General features: G+C 48.6%; 1 protein-coding gene across 2 annotated transcripts in view; it reads right to left on the bottom strand.

The window, feature by feature from the left end:
• Positions 1–306: 306 nt before the first annotated feature.
• LOC100383837 (uncharacterized) overlaps positions 307–26,486 on the bottom strand; it is a 40,676-nt gene continuing 14,496 nt past the window's right edge. The window contains exons 36-51 of one of the 2 annotated variants that reach the window (XM_035959643.1): positions 26,323–26,449; positions 10,963–11,063; positions 10,747–10,875; positions 10,566–10,634; positions 9,895–10,041; positions 9,683–9,820; positions 9,077–9,121; positions 8,842–8,988; positions 8,699–8,760; positions 2,368–2,521; positions 2,096–2,287; positions 1,912–2,016; positions 1,684–1,815; positions 898–1,146; positions 723–824; positions 307–642 (exon numbers count right to left, since the gene is read on the bottom strand). In XM_035959643.1, coding sequence (XP_035815536.1) covers positions 505–642; positions 723–824; positions 898–1,146; positions 1,684–1,815; positions 1,912–2,016; positions 2,096–2,287; positions 2,368–2,521; positions 8,699–8,760; positions 8,842–8,988; positions 9,077–9,121; positions 9,683–9,820; positions 9,895–10,041; positions 10,566–10,634; positions 10,747–10,875; positions 10,963–11,063; positions 26,323–26,449 — 2,037 coding nt within the window. In that variant the 3' untranslated portion in view covers positions 307–504. The remainder of the gene's footprint in view (positions 643–722; positions 825–897; positions 1,147–1,683; positions 1,816–1,911; positions 2,017–2,095; positions 2,288–2,367; positions 2,522–8,698; positions 8,761–8,841; positions 8,989–9,076; positions 9,122–9,682; positions 9,821–9,894; positions 10,042–10,565; positions 10,635–10,746; positions 10,876–10,962; positions 11,064–26,322; positions 26,450–26,486) is intronic. The other variant, NM_001362461.1, reaches the window with a different exon arrangement.

The following is a 26,486-nucleotide window of genomic DNA, read 5'->3' as shown; positions in this document are numbered from 1 at the left end:
CTCGTTGGGCTGATCGAAGTACACCCAATTGTGGTCCAACCCTCCCGCCACCCCAGCAAACACCGCCACCATGTTGTGCGATGGGAACGCTGGAACTTGCAAAGCTCGTCCCTGTCCTCATCATGGAGACATGGAGCGAGGTCTATGGGCGGCGTGTACAGAAAACTGCAATCGATGGGGAGTTAGGCTACACTATAGGATTGTCCTAGAGAGAGAGAGAGAGAGAGAGTTAGGTTACAGTTATGGATGAGGCATTTTCTTCAATGAAACCTGGATCTGTTGTACTGGCGCGAAGTAGCAGCGAGCGATATTGCAAACCATCCATATTGCTGACTAAAATTCATACAAACAAAAGCATTCTCCCAGGCACCTGCTAAGGTTTGGCAGTGCACCGACACGTGTGACTAACAGCTTTACTATACAGACGATCTGTACAAGCACAGAAAATTTCCAGTGCCAGAGAAGAAATAGCACAAAAACAACACTTGAACAAAGCAGATGGCTTTAGTGGCTGCCATCCTGCACGCTGATTCCTTCGTCCACAACTTTTGCGCCACATGACCTTGCCACCGACTCGAACAGTTTCTCTATCTCAGGTGCACAGTGTGTAAAAGACCGGCTCCAAAAGTTGTAACGCGGATTCTAACACAAGAAAGGTGCATTTATTTAGTGCTCGAGCGCCTGCAATAATATTTTAATTAACCACACGAAACAAAGCATACCTTTATCAATTCAATGAAAGTAATAAGTAACCCCCAAGGATGGGGGCGGTTCACTATGAGACGCTCCAGAAGAACCCTTGTGATTTGCTCCTGGGTAATTTCCTGCATACCACGGACATTATTAGAGAACCATACAAGGGGACGTGCAAACAACATTAAACCCATCTCGCAATACCTGGGTAGCCTCGGAAAATAGATACAGAGTGATGAAGGAGTAGTAGTGTGTATGGCTATTTGGATAGCGCAGTTGGTTAGCGATTGCATTCAACAGAAGGTAGCGGCCCTCTGTATCCAAACTTGTTATAAGACTCCTGAATATATCGGTAGCTGTTCCAATCTGGAAAATGTCCATCGGAGATATATGGTTAATCTGCTGTACTGATGCAGACGGATTAGCCTTGTTCAGTTGCAGTTGTTGCACAGCCTATACAAATTAAATTCAAGTACAAGGTTAGAGATGCAAACCATATTTTTTTTAGGAAAAAAAAAAGAACTGCAGAACAAAATGCAACCAAATTAAACCAAAACACACTTCATCGTTAATGCAATTTATGGCGAAGAAACAGAACAGATATAGGCTCTGCTATCTATATGCTGTAAGATACAAGGACCTTAGCAAAAGCTAATTGGAAACATTCAGATAGCTAGCTGGAGGCAGAGATGCTTTGATCTGGCGATTTCAAAGCCTAATTCATCTTTGGATCTTTCTCAAAGAGCAAACAAAGATCTGGTAGGGCAATTTTGGATTCTTCTACAGGAATTCGTGGGATTGTGACCTTGTAATTACTGAAGTGGGGCATGGCGTATCAAAGCAGCACGTCATGGGTGCAAATGATAATAACATGATGAAAATAATAATTCAGAGGATGCTTAAGGTGATGTAATAACAGCCTAACTTTCAGTGCATACTTTTGCATAATATGTTTTCTTTTTAATGAGAACCGACTGGAAGAAAACTCACTTGGATGCCAACATAAAAAACAAGTGAATTGATCAGAGGCACGTTGTAGCGTGTCCCAGCAACACTTGCTTCATTCTGAGGCAGCAGCAATTTTTGGTTCAGGTCACTTAAAAAGGAAGAGCCTTCCGGCCTCTGTGTCATACCAAAGCGAGAACAGCATACATTATCAGCCCATGAATAGCAATCCAAATTCATACAAAGGATAATAACAAAGAAAAATTATTTGACCTTGAGATATTCATCAACCTCAGTCTTCAACTGCTTTGATTTAAGGGCACCATCAACATCCGACATGATTCGTGGTGCTATTGAAATTTCAGCCAACAAATCAATCTGTAAAACAAGAAAAACAACTTAAATATGCCCAATGGTATTAAGACAGAGAAAGCACTGATCCACAGAACGCATGTACCTTTAGATTAGGGGTAGAAGGGTCTGGCAGTCTCATGTTACGTGGAAAAGCACTAAGAATGACATTGCGCATTTGAATGCAACTTGAAGGAATCACATCGCAGAAACTGAAGTGATAATCACAAAGAAATTCAGGAAAGTCATGCAGTAGTACAAGCAGAACTCGCATAGTTCCCTTGTATAAAAGGTCCATCTGCAAAAAAGTATATACAACATAAAAATTAAGTATACCTTGAATCAGGCTAGTAGAGTGCAAAAACTACAAAAACTTACCGCCTCTGGGAGTTCAGCATTTCTCAGATATGGTTCCATGAACTTGAGAAGAGCAACAAGCAGTCGCTGAAAAAATGGCCAACCTTTCTGTGAATTGCACATCAGCAGTTTTGGCATGAAGCTCCTGTGACTCACCAGCTCAAGCCAAGCAAAGCTACGGAAGAGGATAATTTTAATCAGATAAAGATGGAGACATCGATGAGGATGTCAGTCATAGAATTAAAGCTGGATGGTTGAAGTGGCGGCAAGCGGCGGGTGTCTTATGCGACCCCCGGGTGCCACACAAACTAAAAGGCAAATTCTACAGGACAGCAATCCGGCCGGCTATGTTGTATGGAGCAGAATGTTGGCCCACTAAAAGACGACATGTCCAACAACTATGCGTGGCAGAGATGCGTATGTTGCGCTGGATATGTGGCCAAACAAGGAGAGACCGAGTCCGGAATGATGATATACGAGAGAGGGTAGGAGTGGCGCCAATTGAGGAGAAGCTTATGCAACATCGTTTGAGATGGTTTGGACATATCCAACGAAGATCTGAGGAGGCACCAGTGCATATCGGAATAATTAGGTGTCCCGAGAATGTGAAGAGAGGTAGAGGTCGACCAACCTTGACGTGGACAGAGGCTGTGAAGAGGGACCTGAAGGAGTGGAATATTGATAAAGAGCTCGCCATGGATAGGAAGGGGTGGAAGTGTGCAATTCACGTGCCAGAACCTTGATTTATAGTTTCGCTTTTCCTCTTTAATCGTTTGACCTTTTCTTGTGCCCATTTAGATCTTGCTGGTTCTCGTGGGTTTTATCTCTTTTATGTGTTTCCCCGTTTCGTCGTTTTTCGGTTCTCCTTTGCCTTTGTTTCCCCTTTTTTTCTTTGGGGTTGAGCTCTGAGGTTTTCATACGGGGTTTCATCTCTAGCCTACCCCAACGTGCTTGGGATATAAAGGCTTTGTTGTTGTTGTTGTTGTAATACAGAATAGCAAACAAAGCATGTGTTCGAGAAAAGTTAAAAAAAAATTTAGACGATAATGAAGCAACAACGTCAAGAAGCAGGTTAAGTGGTTAACATCAAGTACTTGTATGCTAGTGTAAAAGCAAACACCAAGTAGAGAGAAAGAAGAATTGGTTTGACTTTATGGTGCAAAAAAAACAGTTCCAAGTTTGCAGTTTGAACGTTGAGCTGCCTAGGTGAACTAATTTCTGCTCCTGTCACCTGAGCAGTGTGAGTAGCAAGAATTGAGGGTTGGAACTCTGTAAACAGGAGAGAGAAAATAAGTCCTAGTTTTGTGAGCTCACTTATGATCCCAATCCAGAATAAATGATGTAAGATCGGTTCGTACATCAAAATATTTTTTGGGGCCACAAGAAAATTACTGCTACAATGTAACACATGTTATGGATGCCACCTAAGTGTATAGCTATGCAAAGTGTAAAATAGTAGAAACCCTAACCCTAGGATGGGTTGGGTACTGTGTATTAATAGAGAACAATATTGGGCCAGGCCCATTACAGGGGCCAGGTAGCTAACACCCCCCCCCCTCCCCCGCAGTCACAACTCTATCCAGTACAGATGTTGAGACTGGAGCGAAAGTCTAGAAATACACTCGACGGTAACCCCTTGGTGAAGATGTCGGCAAACTGCAGGGTGGTGGGGACGCAGAGAACCCGAACGTCGCCGGCAGCCACACGCTCGCGGACGAAGTGCAGGTCGATCTCCACATGCTTGGTGTGCTGGTGCTGCACGAGATTGGTGGAGAGGTAGATGGCGCTGACGTTGTCGCAGTAGACGAGGGTGGCACGCTGAAGGGGGTTGTGGAGCTCGTGGAGAAGCTGATGCATCCAGGAGGCCTCGCCACGCCGTTGGCCACAGCGCGGTACTCAACCTCTGCACTGGAGCGGGAGGCGACGGGCTGCCGCTTGGCGGCCCAGGAGACGAGGTTGGCACCCAGGAACACAGCATAGCCCGAAGTGGACCGGCGCGTGTCGGGGCAGCCGGCCCAGTCGGCGTCAGTGTAGATCACAAGCTCCGACGTCGGGGAAGGTCAAAGGAGGAGGCTATAGTCGAGGGAGCCTCGGAGGTAGCGCAGGATGCGCTTGAGAGCGGTAAGATGAGGCTCCCGTGGAGTGTGCATATGGAGACAGACATGTTGGACGACGTAGGCGATGTCGGGCCGGGAGAAGGTGAGGTACTGGATCGCGCCGGTCAGGCTCCGATAAGACGTCGCGTCGGTGACCGGGGGTCCATCGTCCTCAGAGAGCTTTGCATGAGCGTCAACAGGTGTGGAGCAGGACTTGCAGTCTGACATGCCGGCCCGCTCCAAGATGTCGACGACGTACTAGCGCTGGTGAAGGAAGAGACCCTGGGGCCGACGCTCAGTAGTGATGCCGAGGAAGTGGAGGGACCCCAGGTCCTTCATCGCAAAATCCAGCTAGAGGGTAGCTAGAGGGTGGTGATCGTGCGTTGGAGAAGGTCGGCGGTGGAGGCCGTGAGCACAATGTCGTCGACGTAGAGGAGGTAGACGGTGTCCTGGCCTCGTCGGTAGATGAAGAGTGAGGTGTCCGACTTGGCCTCGACGAAGCCGACGAAGCCGTTGCAGTCTGACATGACGTCCATTGTCACATTGCAGGGCACGGACCGGGCGGCAGAACTGGGTGGAGACCCAGGCGAAGAAGTGTGTGGGAGTGGTGAAAGTGTCAGACTTTAATCGCAGGGGAAAAGTCCAAAGAAAATGGGAATAATCGTCCGGAATCACCAAATAATATTTGTATCCAGAGAGACTGATTACAGAGGATGTCCAAAGATCACAATGTACCAAGTCAAAAAGCCTGCTCAGCCCGAGAAGACGAAGTGGGAAATGGGAGACGCATATGTCGGCCTAACTGACAAGCATGACAGCCCTCAAAATGTTTCTGACTACGAGTAGAGTCTAGACTGCTGGAAAGCTTGGTCATGACGTCAGGTCCTAGGTGGTCGAGACGACGATGCCAGGTGGTGGAGGTGGTGGCGGAGACCAGGACGGGAGGTGGGGACGCGCCGGTGGACGAAGGGCGGAGCGTGTAGAGAGGTCCGGTGCTGTCACAGCGACGAGTGGGGTCCTAGTGGCCAGATCCTTCACAGAAAAACCAGAAGGGTCAAACTCAATGGAACAGGAATTGTCGATCGGTTCACGAACAGAAAGAAGATTGTGAGTGATGTGAGGGGCAGCAAGAACGTCGTTGAGATGGAACGGTCCGGGGAGAATCGAGGCACCTACTGAGGTGATCGGGTGAGTGGAACCATTCCCAACGACGATCAAATTGGGGTGGGAGGAATGAGGTGGGTGATAGCGAGACAACATGCCTGCAGTGGGGGTGGTGTGGTAGGATGCACCGGAGTCAACAACCCAATCGGGGGACGGTGGAGCCAACGCCATGGTGTTGTAGGCGGTGGCAAGGGAGGTTGTGTCCCAACCTCCAGCCGGGGGGCGACGAGGGAGTCACCGGAGGCACGAGCTGAGGTGGAGTAGGGGTCGTCGGGGGTACGCCGTAAGGGAGCATACCGAAGGCAGGTGGTGAGGGAGCTCCGTAGGTGGGAGCAGTCAGGAGAGCCGGCGCGTACGGAGGAGGACGGGAAGCACTGGAAGCCTGACCCGGTCACATGGAGATGGTGCCGGTCCAGGGGTTGTAGACCGACGGCCATCCATGGCCTTGGCCGCCCCCGGCCGGTGGAACCTCCACGCGTAGAGCTGCTGCCGCCACGTCCGCCCTTGCGAGGGCGACGACCGGCGTCGATGGTGGAGGCCAGACGAGGGGCAGCCGGGGTGGTGGCAGGAGGGCGGGTAGGGGCCCCGGTCGACGAGGTGCGAGGGCCATGGCCCCTAGAGGGCGTCGGACCATCAGGCGGGGCGCTATAGAGTGCTGGGGCCGGAGCGGGTGCCTCAAGCGTCATGGTGAGCTCCTCGAGGAGAAGCTCGTTCCGCACGGCGTGGAAGGTGGGAAACAGCACGGTCCGTTGATGAGGGCCTTCAGGTGGCCGTACCAGGGGCTGAGGCCACGGAGAATGTTCTCATCAAGCGGACCGTGCTGTTTCCCACCTTCCACGCCGTGCGGAACGAGCTTCTCCTCGAGGAGCTCAACATGACGCTTGAGGGGCTGAGGCCACGAAGAAGGTTCAGCACCAGGGTGCGGTCGACGACAGGTTCGCCGAGGTCACGGAGAGTGTCTGCCATGTCCTTCATCTGGCGGCAGTAGTCATCCACGGAGAGTTCCCCCTGAGAGGTGGAGCGCACGAGCCTCCCGATTCCCGAGGAACTGGTCCTCGAGAGCGAGCCACGACTGACGGCCGGTGTCCGACTGATCACGGATGATGTCCTGCAGCTCGACGGTGATGGTGCCGTGGAGCCACGAGATGACCACGTTGTCCATCTGAACCCATGATGGAGACAACGGGACAACAGGTTCGGCGAGGACGTGGTCAACGAGGGCGAAGGGTGGTGACGACCTGAGCACGCCAGCGAGGGTAGTGGGAGGACGTCGGGTCCAACACGACGGACACGAGGGACCGTATGTTGTGAACCCCAGCGGCCTGGGCATGGAGGGCAACTATGGTGTCGGCGTCGAGTTCGGACGCATGGGGGACCGCGGGACCCCCCCCCCCCCCCCACGGGTGGCACAACGGGAGGGGGCGGTGTGTCGGGGCCGTGGAGATGACGTTGGGCATTGGCCAGCTGAGTGGTCAAGGCCTGCCCCATAGCGCGTTCCTGCTCCCAGGCGAGGGACGCGGCGCAATGACGCTCTTGGGAAGCGGCCACAGCGGCCTGGATGGTGGCGATGGCGGCGGCCAGCGTGTGTTCGGCAGGGGGCGACGTGGGAGCCCAAGTGGCGTCGGAGATGGGGCGACCAGTTGGGAATCCAGGGGGTGGCGGTCGGGAGACGGTTCGGCGACAGGGCTGCGGAGTCAATGGCGAGTGCGAGGGCACCCGCGTCCGTCGGGTAGCCCGAGAGACCGAGTTCGGCTGCACGCACTGTGGCAGTCGCGGCAGCAGTTGCTGCAGCAACAACGCTGCGCACGGGGGCGGTGACCGCGGGGGCAGCGGCGGTGAGGGAGTTGCCGGGGTGGCCATGGGGCGTAGGAGAGGTGGCCGCCAAGGGGGCCGTGGACGGGCTCGTCCGCGTCGAGGGCAGGAGGTGCGCCATGAAGGTCCGTTGTGGGGCAGCGCGGCGGCTGGGGCAGGGTGGCGCGGCCGGGGAAGTCCGCCATGGGCGGGGGCGCGACAGGGACGGTCGGCGGTGGCGTAGCCTGGCAGGGAGGAGGGCGCGCTGGGGCGTCGCGGGTGCATAGGAGCAGGGGCGGCCGACGGCCAGGAGGGAGATGGGCCGCCTTTGGTGGTGGAGGCCGGCGGCGGCGCAGCCTGGCAGGGAGGGCGCGCAAGGGCGTCACGGGTGGCTGCTGCATAGGCCGGCGACTGCTGATCGGGCCGGGGGAGGAGGCAGGGAGCACCGACAGGGCGCGTCCTTGCCTGGGGACTGGGCGTCGGCTTGCTTGAGGAGGAAGGAGAGGAGCGAGCTAGAGATGTGCTCGGCGGCTGTAGGGAGAGGAGCAGAGGGTGTGCGCCATGGTGGGAGCTGCGCATGCATTACTTGAGGAGGGCGCCCGGAGGAAGGAGGTCGCCGGCTCCATGGATGGGAGGCATGAAGCCAGGCCTAGGGGCGAGTGCACAAGCGCCATGGGCAAGCAGCAGCCCTGCACGGCGGCTGGCTGTTGTCCCTAGCGGCTGGGAGGGGAGAGATCGTTGCTACCTCTGATACCATGTGGAATAGTAGAAACCCTAACCCTAGGATGGGTACTGTGTATTAATAGAGCACAATACGAGGCCAGGCCCATTACAGGGGACAAGTAGCTAACATAAAGCTTAGAGTTAAGCATAATAACCAGGATCGTGGATGATTTGGAAGCATCGTAAGAGTCATTTTTTATGGAGGGTCTCTCAGCCTTCCTCTGATTATGGAGCATGCAGATGAAGAAAGAAGAGGCTGGGAAATTGCTGGAGCCAAAGGGCTCTCCTTCTTGGCTACCCTCCTGCATAGGTTGATGTAGGGAGTGTGGGTGTTCTTATGGATCCTTTCATGTACGAGTGTTACTGGCCTCCATAGGGAGTGTGTTGTTGTTTGTTTGGGTCTCTTAGACCCTTGTCTCTCTCTTCTTAATATATATCTAAAACGCAGTCCTCCTGCGTTTTTCGAGGAAAAAAATAATAACCAGGAATTGCATACATAGCACATGATTTTAAACATCATATTACACAATAACTGAACACATCAACGTTGTAGGAAGGTCCAAGCGTGATGGACAGACCTCCAGGCAGGAACTCTCAAGGGTTGTAGCATGTGGAATGCATTTGCAAATGCAGTCAAAACCTATCACCAATCAATATTGTTATATTATATCACAGATGTCACAATAAAAGTATTAAACCACACATATCTAACGATGTGTACCTGAAAATTAGAACTATCATGGTGACCATCGGTAGTAGTAAGATCATAGAGCCAATTTATAAACAATCGGAAGTATGGTCGAGGATTAAATGAAGCTTTCTTTTCCTCAGCATCTTTCTGAATGGACCTCACTGTAACAGATAGGATCTGGACAGGACAAGTTGGAAAACACTTGTTTCATGAACTATCAATACATGTATATGTTCCAAAGCCATAACCAATTTGTAAAACGAACCTTGGAAAGTATACTGGCTTTATTTGGTGTTATCTCCACTGAGTACTGAGTACAAACAACAAGCAAGAAATTAATAATACTTGACATAAGTTTTATCAATCTTAGCAGGTATACCATTTGCCAATAACTCAAGGAGAATAAGGAATTACCCTTCTAGAGAAAAAATTAACTTAATAATTAAGCAATATAAAGGTCCCTACCAGATATGACTCCAATGATACCCAGCTCAACTAATAGCTCAAATGTTACTCAAGTACCATGATAATGCAGCTAAATAGAACAGAACGGATTTGACACTATAATACATCAATCATGCCGCACAACACAAACCTCAATAGCAGAAAAAAAAATAGAATAAAAATTAAACACAACAGAATGCAGGGATCAAAATCTGCAGTTTGATCCAACATGACTAATCACTTTCTGATAACTTCAGAAGTTCAGATATCCAAAGATCCCCGGTTCTCATGAAAACAACACTTACAGCCAAAATACATTTTACTAAATTTTAAACAGTTATGATGCGTGACTATAATGAACTCATCAACACTGAAAAACTGCAGTCCAAAAGTTACATTTACTACATGTAGAAAATCCTTTAGGTACCTTGAGAACCATAACCACAAGCTTTGCATATGAATCAATGGAGAAATATGAAATGTGAGGTTGCTGTGGTGATTGCTGAGATGATCCACCAGGAGCAACGATCTGCTCGGAGACTAGAGAGTGTGTAACAGCAAGTTCCTGAACGATTCAAAATAAGTATCTGAGTATGACAAAGTGTACTGCATAACCTGGTACAAAGGTAGATCCATCACCGTGAGAATACGGAAGAAGCGTTCAGAGATATCATCCCCCTTCAGCAGACCATCTTGCTGCAACTGTGTGACAAAACGAGTGTATGCCGCATCACTAGCACTTACATGATTACACATCTGACACCATTCAGAAAACAGGACTGCCACCTGTACATCGAACAATTTAACAGATTAATTAACAGTCCAGCAAATAGATTCAAGGTATAGTTGTGAGAATGGCTTGAGCAAGAACAGCAACAAAATACAGGTAACACCACCATTGGAAATTAACAGTCCAGCAAATAGATTCAAGGTATAGTTGTGAGAATGGCTTGAGCAAGAACAGCAACAAAATACAGGTAACACCACCATTGGAAGACTACAACTATCTCCTAGTTGAACTAACATGCTAATATGTGACCACATCACCGCAATCATGAGAGGAAATTCTATGAGTAGAAAAAGGAACATCCAAGATACAAACAAAATCGTTGCTTATTTATACTAAGGAATTCTGATCCCATACCCAACAAATTGAAAAATGGAATCAAAGAAAACAGAAACAGAACCAAAACCAAAACATCTAACTAAAAATAAAGAGAATAGGTTTATGTAAATTAAACAAAGGTTCTTGTAAATCTGTAGGATTCATGATGCATAAAACTGAATAAGTTCCAGCATGTCAACCAAACCTGATTTGGATCAACTAGTGTAATTTCATTAGCAGTGTTTTCCTCCTTGTTTGCCCGGGTAGCTAAAACCTACAAGAGAAATGCAATTGAATAAACAGTGCAGACATTTTGAGGACAGGAGATATCAAAGAATATTCATAGATGTGAAGGCAACTTATATTTTTTAAATCAGATCATAAACCTTTTTATCCTTCGGCAGTTTGACCTTTTCATCCTTCACAGCAACAAAACCAGTAGTGGTGCTCACATTATTCCTTGCGATTTCAATCAATTGTTGCAACGATTCAGGTGAACCTGGTCTCTTTGTATGCTGCAAACCAACATTTCCTACTGTTGAACCAGGTCCTTGGATAAATATTAAAAGAAAATAAAAGATCATGTCCAGAATTATACATACCTTCGATAGTGCATCAAGAACATTCTGAAACTCTGTGAAGCCAACAGGATCATGAGCAAACAATGCTTGGACAAGGGACATTGCAAACTCCGTTGCAACCTCTGAGCAGGACAGAAGAAAACAGGTAAATTTAACTAACTGAAAACAATAACAATCACATTCAGAAAATAAAGAATAGTACAAAATAATACAGTCCATGAAGCCCTCTGATTTACATGTGTGAGACAGTGGACTAGGGGAGTTGGTGATAGATTATTGAGAGCAAGGCTCGAGCACATATAGGCAAGGATGCCCACTGGAATAGGAAACAGTCCAATCAGGAAGATCCTTGCCTAATACAATCAACTAACCAAACAGGGAGGAGGCGCACAAGGTACCAAGCCTGTGCTGCCATCCACTACCCAAACCCAAGGGACCTACCAAACATTATCTTTGCCTAATATAGCTCATGCTACCCCCCCCCCCAAGTCAGATCGTCAGCCACAGCGCACGTTCAGAATGGTCCTGAATTCGGTGAAGACAGAAGATGGGAAGCCCTTGGTGAAGATGTCTGCATATTGTGATGTCGTCGGCACATGCAGGACAAGATCACCGGCAGCAACCCGTTCTCTGACGAAGTAAAGATCAATCTCGATGTGCTTGGTGCGTTGATGTTGGACGGGGTTGGAAGACATATAGACAGCACTGATGTTGTCGCAATACACGAGAGTAGCGCGACGGAGAGAGACATGGTCACATGGGGTTCCAAGAGGAGATGGCGCTGTTAAGGCCCATTAGGCCCAGGTCTACTGCCTATATATATATATTATATAGTCCTTAGGGACTAATCATCATTTGTCAATCCTAAGGTTAGTAACATGGTATCAAGCAGGTTACGATTAGGGTTTTTCCTAATTTTTTAGCCGCCGTCGCGGCCTTCCCATCCTCAGCCGCCGGCCGCCGTCGCGGCCTTCCCATCCTCAGCCGCCGGCCGCCGTCGCGGCCTCCCTATCCTCAGCTGCCGTCCGCCGTCGCGGCCTTCCATCCTCAGCCGCCGTCGCGGTCCCCCCATCCTCCGCTGCAGTCGCGGCGCCGCCGTCCCTGCGCGGATCTCCGTCCCGCGCTGCGGCCCGCGCGGATCTCCGCCCTGCGCTGCGCCGTCGGCTGCTGCGGCCTGCTGTCGCGGCCACCCATCCTCCGCTGCAGTCGCGGCGCCGCCGTCTCTGCGCGGATCTCCGTCCCGCGTTGCGGCCCGCGCGGATCTTCGCCCTGCGCTGCGCCGTCGGCTGCTGCGGCCTGCTGTCGCGGCCACCCGGTGCCGCCGCTCCTGCGCGAACTCCGCCCCGTGCTGCGCCGTCGGCTTCTGCGGCGGCTCCTGCGCGGACTCCGCTCCGCGCTGCGCCGTTGGCTTCTGCGGCGCCATCTCCTGCACGGATCTCCGCCCCGCTGCTCTGCGTCATCCATCTGCGCTGGTCGCCTGCACCGTTGTGGATCTGCCCCGCCACTCTGCGCGGATCTCTGCCCCTACGCGGATCCTTCTTTCTGCGCGGATCTCTGCCCGTCTGCTGCGCCGTTGCTGTCGCTGCAGTCTCCTGCGCGCTGTCCCCGCAGGCTCCTGCACGGATCCGTCCGGACTCCTGCGTGCCATCAGCCGCACACAGGCCTGTGCACTGTCTGCAGCGCCGGTCAGATCTGCTGCTGCAGCCCCGGCCAGATCTGCTGCAGCAGCCCCCGTCAGATCTGCTGCTGTCCTGTGACTTCGCACAGTCTCGGACTCTCGGTACCATCAAGCCAGTTTTTTTTCAGATCTGCTAATCTTCAGCATTTTATTGCTATTCACTATGTCGACCAACGCTATTGTTGTCAATATTGTGCTTGATGGGCAGAATTATCCAGAATGGGCTTTTTGTGTCCAGACTGCATTAAGAGGTCACGGATTACTATTTCATTTGACTGAAGATTCTCCAGTTTTAGCAGCTGATAGAAGCAATGCTGCTGCAATCAAGACTTGGCAGATAAATGATGGCAAGGTAATGGCTGCAATGGTCAACAGCACTAAACCAACTATGATTATGAGTCTGTCCAAATTTACCACTGCTAAGGCTATCTGGTCACATCTGAAGGATCGATTTGTTCAGGATAGTGGTGCTCTTCTACATACCCTTATGCAACAGACTCATGTGATTGAGCAACATGATATGTCCATTGATGAATATTATTCAGCTTTTGATCGGATTATGAGTGCATTGACCTCCATGGTGCCCGCTTGTACCGCTGTGCCTTGTCCAGCCCACAAGTTCATTGACAAGTTCTTTACCTACAGATTTGTTATGGGAGTTCGACCTGAATTTGATTCCCTTCGTGCAAGGCTCCTTCACAGTTCAGATACTCTCACCATGGCTCAGGCTTTGTCCGAATTGCTTGCTGAAGAGACTCGTCTGAAGTCTATGTCCTCTATTACTGGTGTGAGTTCTCATAGTGTGTTGGCTGCTACTCAGAGGTCTAGGAACACTTCCTTTCCGCCTTGTGAACACTGCCAAAAGACCACTCATCGGTCTGAGAACTGTTTTGCTAAGTTTCCAGAGAAGCTGGCTGATTTTCGTGTCCGTCGTGCTACTCGTGGTCGTGGTATAGGACCATCTTCTAGAGGCTCAGTTGCGGTTGCTGCTACTTCATCTGCTGGTGCTTTGTCATCATCTTGGGTTCTTGATTCTGGAGCTTCCTTTCATGTGACATCTGATAAGTCAAGGCTGACGTCTACTACACCTGTCACCGAGGGTACTTCTGTTCAGACTGCTGATGGTACTTTATGTCATGTCACCCACAAGGGTTCTCTTTCTGATTCAACTTATACTGTCCCAAATATATTTTTTGTACCTCAATTATCCATGGATCTACTATCAGTTGGTCAAATTACCGATCACAATTGTTTTGTTGGATTTGATGACTCATCTTGTTTTGTACAGGATCGCAAAACAGGGGATGTGATTGGGACTGGCCGTCGCCGTAAATCTTCGCCTCGCCTTTACATCTTGGACACCTTGCGCCTTCCTTCATCCCCTACAACTACACCTCATGTGCTCGCTGCTTCGGGCCCCACGACGTCATTCGCCCAGTGGCATCATCGTCTAGGTCACTTATGTGGATCCCGTCTGTCTACTCTAATAAAGTCAGGATGTTTAGGCTCTACTCATGTTGAGTCTAGTTTTCATTGTAAAGGTTGTCATCTTGGAAAACAAATACAACTTCCATATTTTACTAGTAATTCCCATTCTGCTAAACCTTTTGATCTAATTCACTCTGATGTTTGGGGTCCAGCTCCGTTTGTTTCTAAAGGTGGTCATAAATATTATGTCATTTTTATTGATGATCATTCTCGTTATACTTGGCTTTACTTCATGAAACGTCGCTCGGAATTGCCTTCTATTTACAAGTCCTTCACTCGCATGGTTCACACCCAGTTTTCTGCTACTATTAAAGTTTTTCGTTCAGATTCTGGTGGTGAATTCCTATCTGATCATTTTCGCCAGATATTGACCATAGAGGGTACTCTAGCTCAACTTTCTTGTCCTGGTGCTCATGCCCAAAATGGTGTTGCTGAACGCAAACATTGTCATATTATTGAGAGTGCTCGTACTCTTTTGATATCTTCTTTTGTGCCTTCACACTTTTGGAGTGAAGCTGTTTCCACTGCCGTGTATCTCATTAATAGACAACCTTCATCAAAACTTTCTGGTAAATCACCGGGTGAAGTTCTTTTTGGGACTTCTCCACGATATGATCATCTTCGAGTGTTTGGATGTATATGCTATGTCTTGTTACCACCACGTGAGCGGACTAAATTGACTGCTCAATCTGTAGAGTGTGTATTCCTTGGATACAGTCCTGAACACAAAGGCTATCGTTGTTATGATCCATCTACTCGTCGTATTCGGATTTCTAGAGATGTGAGTTTCAATGAAAATCGCCCCTTCTTTCACAACCAGTCTACTCACTCCACCTATTATCCCACAGAATCTACTTCTTTCATGTGTCTTCCTTCCATTCCTCCATCTGAACCATCATCTTCTACATCCACATCTGATATTCTCATTCCCATAACACCACCTTCCACCTCCACGTCATCCACCTCTTTCTCTTCCAAACCACCTATCATCCAAACCTACATTCGTCGTTCCCGCTCTATCCCTACGGCCGGTCCTGATACTGATCCTGTACCTGAGTCTTGTACTAACAACTCTGAGTCTAATGATGTTTTTAATCAGGGATATCGTCTTCGTGATCGTGGTACTATTGAACCTCCAGATCGTTATGGTTTCCCTCGGACTGCTGTGGCAATTGTTGAACCCACTACTTATCAGGAAGCTTCTGGGATTCTTGAATGGCAGCTAGCAATGATTGATGAATTGGCTGCTCTTGAACGCACTGGTACATGGGATATTGTTCCTTTACCCTCACATGTTGTTCCTATCACATGTAAATGGGTCTTCAAAGTTAAAACAAAATCCGATGGTTCCATTGAGAGGTATAAAGCTCGTCTTGTGGCTCGTGGTTTCCAACAGACTCAAGGACTTGATTATGATGAGACTTTTGCACCTGTTGCACATATGACTACTGTTCGAACCTTGATTGCAGTTGCAGCCTCATCTTCTTGGACTATCTCCCAGATGGATGTTAAGAATGCTTTTCTCAATGGTGATCTACATGAAGAAGTTTATATGCATCCTCCTCCGGGGGTTGATACTCCATCAGGGCACGTTTGTCGTCTCCGTCGTGCATTGTATGGGCTGAAACAAGCTCCTCGTGCTTGGTTTGAGAGATTCATCTCTGCCATCACAGCTGCTGGTTTTTCTTCTAGTGAACATGATCCTGCATTGTTCGTTCATGTCTCTCCAAAAGGCCGCACTTTACTTCTATTATATGTGGATGATATGCTGATTACAGGCGATAACTCAGAACATATTTCTCATGTCAAGCAGCATCTTAGTAAGGAATTTCAGATGTCTGATTTGGGTCCACTTAGCTATTTCTTGGGCATTGAAGTTCAGCAGACTCCAAAAGGTTTTTACCTGTCGCAGTCCAAGTATATACAAGACCTTCTTGATCGCTCTGGAATTACTGATACTCGCACAGCTGCAACACCAATGGATATTCATTTAAAACTTCGTCCGAAGGATGGGACACCTCTAGCAGACCCCACTCGATATCGTCATATTGTGGGTAGTCTTGTTTATCTCACCATCACCAGACCTGATATTGCTCATGCTGTTCATATGTTGAGTCAATTTGTATCTACACCAACTTCAGTTCATTATGGTCATTTGCTTCGGGTGCTTCGATATTTACGTGGGACACGATCCAGATGTTTACTCTATGCTTCTGATAGCCCCCTTCGGCTACATGCGTATTCTGATGCCACTTGGGCAAGTGATCCTGTTGATCGTTGTTCTACTACTGGTTACTGTATTCTTCTTGGATCCTCTCCTATTGCTTGGAAATCCAAGAAGCAAGCGGCCATATCTCGTTCCAGTGCGGAAGCCGAACTTCGTGCCCTTGCTACTACCACTGCTGAAATTATTTGGCTCCGCTGGCTATTGGCTGATCTTGGTGTCTCTTGTGACACTCCTACACCTCTGTTATGTGATAACTTGAGTGCTATACAGATTTCTCATGATCCAGTGAAGCATGAACTTACTAAACACATTGGTGTTGATGCATCATTTACTCGGTCTCATTGTCAGCAGAAGACTATTGATCTTCAATATGTACCCTCAGAATCTCAATTAGCAGATTTCTTCACCAAAGCACAAACAAGAGCACAACATCAGTTCCACTTGATCAAACTCAATGCTTCAGATCCTCCATTTCCACATTGAGTTTGAGGAGGGGTGTTAAGGCCCATTAGGCCCAGGTCTACTGCCTATATATATATTATATAGTCCTTAGGGACTAATCATCATTTGTCAATCCTAAGGTTAGTAACAGGCGCAACCACATAGCTTCGGCAACTCCATTCGCCCCACCTCGATACTCAGCTTCAGCACTAGACCTCGAGACAGTGTTCTAACGCTTGGAAGACAAGGAAATCAGGTTGTCACCAAGGAACGCAGCATAGCCCAAGGTGGACCTGCGCGTATCCGGGCAGCCAGCACAATCAGCATCAGTGTAAACCACCAAATCAGTCATTGTGGATGGTCGTAGCAGAAGGCCAAGATCAAGAGTGTCGTGAATGTATCAAAGAATCCTCTTCAAGGCAGCAAGGTCTGGCTCCCAGGGAGCATGCATGTGAAGACAAACTTGATGAACAGCATAGGCAATATCAGGTCGGGTGAATGTCAGCCATTTTAGGGCACCAGCAAGACTGTGGAAGCCTGAAGCGTCGGTCACCAGCTCACCATCTGCAGAGGCAACCTTCGGGTTGATGTCAACAGGTGTCAAACAAGGCTTGCAATCTGACATCCCTACGCAATCAAGAAGCTCAACCATGTACTACTTCTGAGAGAGAAGACCATCTCTTGAGGGTTGAACATGCATACCAAGGAAGTGATGCAGAACACCGAGATCCTTCATGGCAAACTCCTGCTGCAGGGCCGAGATAGTCCGGCGTAGGAGTGCAGACGATGAAGCGGCGAGGATGATGTCGTCGACATATAGCAGCAAATAGGCAGTGTCAGAACCACGATGGAAGACAAAAAGTGAAGTGTCTGACTTGGCTTCAACAACCCCAATGGAGAGCAAGTATGTGGCAAACCGACTGAACCATGCACGAGGAGCCTTCAACCCGTAGAGGGACTTGTTCAATCAGCAAACAAAATCTAGATGTGTGGGTCTTCAAATCCGAACGGCTGAGCACAGTATAATGTCTCGGACAGAGTGCCATGCAGAAAAGCATTCTTCACATCAAGCTGGTGCATGGGCCATTGTCGGAACAGTGCCAGAGAGAGAACTGTGCGAACTGTAGCTGACTTCACCACAGGACTAAATGTCTCTGAGAAATCCACACCTGGGTGCTGGGTAAAACCTCGAAGAACCCAAAGCGCCTTGTACCGCTTCAGTGTCCCGTCTGCATGAAATTTGTGCTTGAAGACCCGTTTGCCTGTCACCACGTTGGCATGAGATGGTCGAGGTACGAGGTCCCAAGTATGATTCTCCAGAAGAGCAGCATGCTCCTCCATGGTGGCACGCCAACTCGGGTAAGCAAGGCCACCATGATAGGTCTTGGGCATCGAGGAGAGGTGCAAAGCATGGATCAGGGCTGGAATGCAAAAGCCGAGCTTGGCCCGTGTCGCCATCGAGTGCAAGTTGGTCACTAACTGGACATCAATTGCACCCTTGGGTAGCGACGATGGAGGCGATGACGGTGGTGCTGATGTTGGAGATGGTTCAGTCGCCCGCGGGGAAGAGGTATGTGAAACATTGTTGGAAGAAGTCATGTGGGAAGTAGCACCCGAGTCGAAGTACCACTCGGAGGTCGGCGCTGCTGCAGCGTCTCCGTGCTGAAAGCAGAGGCTAGCAAATGGGTGTCCTAGGAGGGCAGGCTGACCATGGGGTGATAGAACCCAAGCGCAGCCATGGGTCAACCCCCTCAGTTGGTGTTAGAGGAGAAGGTGTTGTTGGGCGATGAAAGCATGCTGCTGAGGACGAGGTGGCGCCAAGGGAGGACATGCGCCTGGCCACATGTGGATGGTCCCTGTCCACAGATTGTAGACAGAGGGCCAGGGACCAGCTGGTGCGCCGCAGGTTTGGCACCGAATTGCAGCTGTGCACTGTCCTGCAGCTGCTGCCCACCGTTGGGGCGGTGCTGCTGTTGTTGTCGTCCACCACTATTATTACCGCCACGCTTGGTGCGAGTTGGCGTTCCCGTTGGCAGCCCCCACGGAGTTGAATCTGGATCGCTGCGGGGACTGCTGCAAGGGCTCAGTGGTGGCGGCGAGAGCGACGGCCGGAGAAGGTTGTTGGTTCGTCATGGTGAGCTCCTCCAGAGTGAGATCCTCGCGGGACGTCGAGGAAGAAAGGGAAGGGTCGAGCACGACGAAGGAGGGCACCGACGTGGGTGAAGCACTCGTTGAGACCCGGATCACGTTGAGGACGAGGGTGCGGTCGGAGACGACTTTACCCAGGGCGTTGAGGTCATCAGCCATCTTGAGGCAACGACAGTACTCGACAATGGGAAGGTCGCCCTGGATGAAGTTGTGAAACCGTGTCTCAAGCCGGATGGCGTGTATCTCCCGGTTCCCAAAGAACTAGGACTCGACAGCGAGCCAGGTGTCCCGAGCAGTGCCACCCTGGGAAACGTTCTCGGCGAGGTTGTCGGTGAGGGAGCCGAGAATCCAGGACTTGAGGACGCAGTCCATTCGATCCCAATCCGGGGAGGGGACCAGAGCGTCAAAGTGGACGTGAACCTGGAGAGAGAACTTGTAGAGGGTCAGTAAAAATTGATCGCGCCAACGGTTGAAGCTGACGGAGTCGATGTCGAGGACGATAGGGACGAGGCTCCGGATGTTGTTGACGTGATGGCCTGGGCATGGAGGCTGAGGAGGGCGGCTGCCTCCTGCAGCAGCATGGCGTCGTGGAGATCTGCTAGCAGGTGCAGGGGAGTCGCCTTCATCGGACAAAGTGAGGGCGGCGGCGACGACCTTAGCGACGGCCCGCTCCCGATCGGCACGCGCAAGGGCGGCGACACGGGCTTCTTCCTCTGCGGCGGCCAAGGCGTAGGCATGTTGCCTCTCCAGAGCGGTGGCGCTGGCCGCTTCCAAGGGCCGACGAGTGGTGGCGTCATCCGACAGAACGCCGGTGATGGTGGCCGAGGCGAGCTGTTGGACGAGGTTGGCGGCAGCGGCTACCTTCTCCTTGGCAGGGTCACCCTTGGGCGATGGCGGTGTGGAGCCGGACATGGCGTTGCACGGTGAAGAACCGGCGCGCTAGAGGACCAGAAGTAAAATTCGAGGTAGAACTCGAATCTTTGATACAATGGACTAGGGGAATTGGTGATAGATTAATGAGAGCAAGGCTCAAGTACATATAGACAAGGATGCCCATTGGAATATGAAACAGTCCTTTCAGGAAGGAGGCGCACAAGGCAACAACAAGCCTGTGCTGCCATCCACTATCCAAACCCAAGGGACCTGCCAAACATAGGAAGATCCTAATATAGCTCACGCTAAGAACATGAACAAAAACATGGAACAGTTACACCACTCCAGAAGGTTAAACAGGGATCACCGTCTAAGACTTGCACTAATCCAGTGGGCAACTGATGCTAGGCCAAGGGAAAAGTAAAGATTTATGTTATTAACATAAACTATGTTTTGCGCACACATTTGAAAGCACCCATATGTTTCTTCCTTCTCCTGTTCTGTAGGTCGTTTCTTCCCTGTTGAACAGTCATGTATTTTTGTTGCTTTGTTCATGCCTTAATGGACATGAACGGCCTCAGCCCCCCCCCAAAGAAAAAGAACACTCATGCGCACCTTATCACTCTTATCGTGTAAGATTCACATAAATCGTCTTGCTCAATTGCAAGAATGATGAAATCCATTTCATGTGTAGTACCGCACTTTCTTTTTTTGGAAAGCGCATGAGAGCTGTGATTCATTAATTATAGAGGAATGGTTCCCAAACAACCTACCCTCTCATACGGGAGCCAAGTATGAGGCGTGGAAATACACTCCAACTTTTTTTTCTCGAACACGCAGGAGAGCTGCGTATCATTATATTAAAAGAAGAAATAAACAAGGTCTAAAATAAATCGGGGTACAACTGACGCCTTACGGCGGCCTGGACGATACTAACATAGACTGACTCATCTATATAACTCTAGGCTACATGAGAGAGGGAAGCAACAAGGGAGGTCAACCCCTTGGCCCCGGCAGTCTCCCACAGACGGCGCTCATCCCCAACATGGATTAGGAAATTAGCAATATTATGGGAAAGGCCATCAAAGATGCATCTGTTCCGGTGATTCCACAAAATCCAAGCGTCCAGAATAATGAGGGAGTTTAGGCCATCTCTGAAGGACCCCTGAATAGCTTCATTTGCTTGATGCCACCACTCCATAAAATTAATATTCGTTGGTTGGGGGGCCAAACCCTGCAGCCCGAATTGCCTTAGAAGGAGGAACCAACATTCTCTTGAGAAAACGCAATTCACAAGCAGATGGTCAATTGTCTCCCTCTCCTGATCACAAAAAGGACATTTTTCCGGATGATCCAGCCCCCGCTTCTCAAGTCTATCTGTTGTCCAACATTTCTTGTGAGCCACCAGCCACAAGAAGAATCGACATTTGGGCGGAGCCCAAGTTTTCCAAATCCGCTCAAAAGGTTCAAACTCCACAGATCCAATGAAGAGCCCCTCATAAGCAGCTTTTAGTCGAATATTTGCCATTAGCAGCCAGCCGAAAAATATGTTTGTCCTCCTTTTCGGGGTATAGATCAACTTGGGCCACCAAATCCCAAATACGCAGGAAGTCTGCAAGTGCACCAACAGATAAACTCCCAGGAATATCATTAATCCAGCCATTATCCTCGATCGCCTCCTGAACTGTCCTTTTGTTAATCAGCTTCTTAGGAATGGTCTCAAAAAGTCGGGGAGCGATATCCACAATCCGCTGCCCACCCAACCATCGATCACTCCAGAAAAGGGTAGAAGCTCCACTTCCAATCTCAGAATACAAGGCCACTTGTAGAAACTCTCGAATTTTTTCGGGGTATGCAAAGGCAGGGATGCCCAGGGCCGACCTGGCTCAGTTTTTTGCAGCCAAGCCCAACGCAATTTAAGGGCCCAACTCAGTTCAGTGATGCTGAAAATACCCAATCCACCAAGCTCTCAAGGTCTGCACACTCTGCCCCAGGCCACTGCACAATGGCCACCCATGGCATTTTTACAACCACGCCAAAGGAACCCTCTTCGAATTTTATCAATGTCCTTCAAAGAAGTAGAAGGCAGGTCTATAGCCATAGCACTATAAATCAGCACCCCTGTCAAAACAGATTGCACCAATACACTTCTTCCTGCTTTAGTCAACAAATCAGCTTTCCACTCAGGTAGTTGATTAGCTATTTTATCCACAATGGGTTGTGCACCTGCTCCCTTCTTAATTTATGTAACGACAGGGGCAGCCCAAGGTACTTGCAAGGAAAGCTAGATACCTCACAAGGCCAAAACTGTTGAATAATCTCTAAATTGTCTTCATGGCATCTGATGGGGTAGACACTAGATTTCTGATTATTATTATATAAACCAGAAGCCTCACCAAAAAGCTGAAGGATGTTTGAAACCATAGTCATGTCCTCCGCCACAGGATTAATAAAAAGAACCACATCATCAGCGTAAAGAGAAACCCGGTGTTGAAGCTGCCTAGTAGAAAGAGGTTGTAACAAACCTTCCTCATCTGCTTTAGAGACAAGTTGACCAAGCACATCCATGACAAGCACAAACAGCATCGGAGAAAGAGGATCCCCCTGTCGCAGCCCTCTTCTATGAGAAATTATGCTTCCCGGATGACCATTAACTAACACTCGAGTAGAGGAAGTGAGAAGCAGCCCTGAAATGATATCTCTCCAGATCTGCCCAAACCCTAGATTCTGCATGACCTCAATAAGGAAGGGCCAGGAAACCGAATCAAAAGCTTTAGTAATATCCAGCTTGATCATCAGGCAAGGATGCCTTTGTTGATGAAGTAATTTAGTCGTCTGCTGAACCAACATGAAATTATCCTAGATAAAGCGACCCTTAATGAAGGCATTTTGGTTTGGAGAGACCAAATCGTTGAGTCTTGAAGCCAATCGAGAAGCCAATATCTTTGTGATTAGTTTTGCAAAGCTGTGAACAAGGCTGATAGGTCTAAAATCTTTGACCTGATCAGCATTATCTTTCTTTGGGATTAGAGTGATGAAAATTATCAAATTTTTTGTTCCAAATCGCAATCACCGCAGCCATAAGATCCTCTTTAATAATGGACCAGCAAATTTTGTAAAATCTACCGGTCTAGGAGATTTATCAGAGGGCAGAGAATTTATAGCATTGCACACTTCTTGCTCAGTAATGGGGCTGTCCAACTCGAGCAAATTTGGAGAGCCAGCAGTTTCCAGAGCCTCAAGGTTAATCGAAATATTTCTGTCTTTACTAGCCCCAATCAAATCAAAGTAAAACCGATCCACTGCTGCAGCTATGTCGTTATGAGCAGTAAGGACTTGATTTCCAACAGTAAGCTTGGATACACTATTCTTCTTTCTGTAACGTGCAAAGGAATGGAACAGCTTAGAATTTGCATCTCCTTCCTTGAGCCAAGAAATTCTTGATCTAAGGCGGGCAATGGCACGCTTGGTTGAGGCCAAAGCCAGAGCGAGTTTCTTCAATTTACTTAACAGCCACCTTTCCAACACAGACAAAATACGACCATCCTGCGCAATCTCAAGTTGATGGATCAAATCTCTAGCAAGATGCAGTTGAGTCTCAATGTGTCCCACCTTCTTGCTGCTCCATCCTTGAAGGGCTTTGGCTGTCCCTTTGAGTTTTAAATCAAAAGTGGAAAAAGGGCAGTGGCCAACAGGAACCAAATTCCAGGCGTTGTGCACCACTTCGTGAAACCCTTCAATCTTCGTCCAGAAGGATTCAAAATGGAAGCGCCTTTTAACACCTTTGCAATCTTTGAGACCCAATAATAAAGGACAGTGATCAGAATCTTCAGAAGCCACACTTTGTAACAATGCACCAGGAAACAGCTCCTCCCAATCAATAGAGCACAGAACTCTATCAAGTTTGACAAGAGTAGGCTGATTCTGCTGATTAGACCAAGTAAACTTGCGCCCATGGAGTGGAATTTCTTTAAGAGCGAGATCATCTACCAATTTTTTGAATCGACCCATCATAGCCCGATTAATATGCGAGTTGTTTTTATCCTCGACATGCAAAATGAGATTGAAATCCCCAGAAATCATCCAAGGACCCTGACAAGCTGCTCTAATATGTCTCAGCTCTTGCAGAAATTCAATCTTGGCTTCATTAGATTGAGGTCCATACACACAAGTAAGCCACCACTGGTGTCCCTCCACTGAACAAAACTGCACAGAAATACTATGAATGTCTGTCCTGGTAGCTCCAGTTATCCCCAAATGTCGTCTCCAAGCAATAAGGATTCCACCCCTCGAACCAGTAGAAGGCAGGGCCAATGAACCGGTAAAATCAGATCCCAACATAGAGAGGAGAGCACGCGGAGAAGGTTGTGCCATCTTAGTTTCTTGAAGACAGATTATATCCGCTCCATAACAATTGAGGAGCTCACGGACAGAATTCTGTCGAGAGAGTTAAGACCTCTAACATTCCAAACAATTATTTTTTCCGGATCCATGTAGTAACAATGAGAGGTAAATCGACAAACAAGAACAGCAACACCGCCAGCTAAAATATGCTTGCTGCGGTAATATCCCCAGTCCCATTGATATATTCTAAATTATCTGGGACAGACCACCCAAAAAGGGCAGCAAGAGCCTGCACATGACTACGAGAAAGAGTATTCTTGAAGAGCTTGGCGTAGTCGTCTAAAGCTTGACGGCTGAATCCTTCATTGTCCTCAATAATATTAAGAGCCACCATAGCTTGTTTCTTATACCTTTTTCCCCAATCCTGAATTTTAAATTCAACCCCAACCCCTGCCACACGTCGGCTGCGCCTTGGAACTGCCAGGGGGGTAGAGGACTGACGTCTGACAGATTTTGGGATTGGTAATACGCGTGTGATCTGGTTTGACAATCTGCTGATGAATTGCTCTTGAGCACAAATCTCCACAGAATCTTGTGTTGTTGCTGGAGGGTCCTTAGATGGAGCAACCAACTCAGCATGTGTTGTTGCTGGAATGTCCTCCTCAGATGGAGCAGCCAACTCAGCATCAACGTCTAAGGCACTAGCCTCCGACGGAGCCGCGTGTGCTGCTGCCACATCTGACAGGGAGGAAGGTAACGTTCCAGACGGAGTTGCCAACACAGCGTCAACATCTGAAACAGGATACTCAGATGGAGCCGTGTCAGCAGCTGCCACGTCTGTGGGGGATGGAGGAAGCACAGTGACAGAATTGGGAGCTCCAGCTTCCTCCAGGTTCAGGACATTCTTGAATCTTTGACGAAAGTAAACTTTCAGCTGCTTCGCCTTCACCGGTGAAACAAGAACCCTGTCATCAGTCATCTCTAACAGCCTAGGAGACAAGGTCCCCCCATCAGATTCCAAAGTTCTTAAATCTGAAACTGCCACCTCCGAGCTAATGTTCCGCTGCTGCATGTTCTCATCTCTTGGGCCCAAACGTTCATGAACTGAGAGACGTCCCGAATGACCATGTTCTCCCCTTCTCCTACTCGAATGGGGGGGGGTCTTCAAAAAGGAGGGGATCCCTGCTGCACATGACCAGAACCATCACCGCCCGAAGTAATAGCATGAAGCTTAGGATCGGATCCATCCCTCCGCGGGGCAGACGAGAATGTGATGCGGATTGGATACATCAACGTTCTCCTGCCAGAAGACACCCCATCAACGGCAAAGGGAGGTTCGACGATCCAAAGCTCCCTTGAAGCAGGCACCAAGGACGAGTCTAAACACCAAGCAGAACACCGGTAAACAGCCACATCCTTTAGCTCCAGGGTGTCAGGATGAACCTGGTGAACACTAGCTACAGGACATAAACCACATGACCCGGTTACAACCCAACAGATTAGGTTGCCCTTCCTAGACCTAGGCCTTGGAGCTTTTTAGCTCCTGCCATGAACCACAGGCTGTGTTCATCCCTTAGTATACTCATGATCGAGTTAACTGGAGGAGATATACCATCAAAAACACACGAGTGAACTCACTGATTGTCTTAGGAGCTTGGTGCATTTGGAAGCATAGTACCACTCTTTCAAGCTAAATTTCCCTGTACAAGACTATAGTTTATTGAATACTGACACGTTGTACTAACTAAATTGTAAAAGATCCAAGTTGAATATTGAATTCAGCATTGTATGCTCCCTCTGCTCACACTTTGATGATTTATGATTTATGCACTTATGCTACAGGATTTCAAGAGGAATACCTACAGCCTCCTAAAAGCATAATGCATCTATCTCAATTGGTTTGTCACTACAGTTTACTAGGTTGTATAATCCAGGTAAACATGTAGCAACAGATATTACAATAACAGGTGCAATGAAGTTCGAGACTCCAGTAACTTATATTGATAAATGTGCACAAGTATAAAAAATGAAAGGAAATCTTTTGTATCTCAACATACTATTTCTTCCCCCATCAGTTAACTTTGGGTGCAATGAACTTTGAGACTCCAGTAGTTTCTATTGATAAATGTGCACAAGTATAAAAAAATAGATATGAAAGGGAATATTTTGTATCTCAACATACTATTTCTTCCCCCATCAATTAACTTTGCCAAATGAACATTGTACTCCCCAATATTCAGCAACTCCGAACGAATAAGGCCAAAAATGATATCAATGTTAAACTTCTTCTCTTCATCTGAATATATTACCTGAAAAAAGGATAACAATTAACAAATAAAGGAACTT

Source organism: Zea mays, chromosome 1 (genome assembly GCF_902167145.1).
Source record: "Zea mays cultivar B73 chromosome 1, Zm-B73-REFERENCE-NAM-5.0, whole genome shotgun sequence".
In the NCBI taxonomy this organism is placed as follows: Eukaryota; Viridiplantae; Streptophyta; class Magnoliopsida; order Poales; family Poaceae; genus Zea; species Zea mays.
The sequence above is the reverse complement of the archived record's forward strand: the minus strand, read 5'-3'. Positions and strand labels throughout refer to the sequence as shown.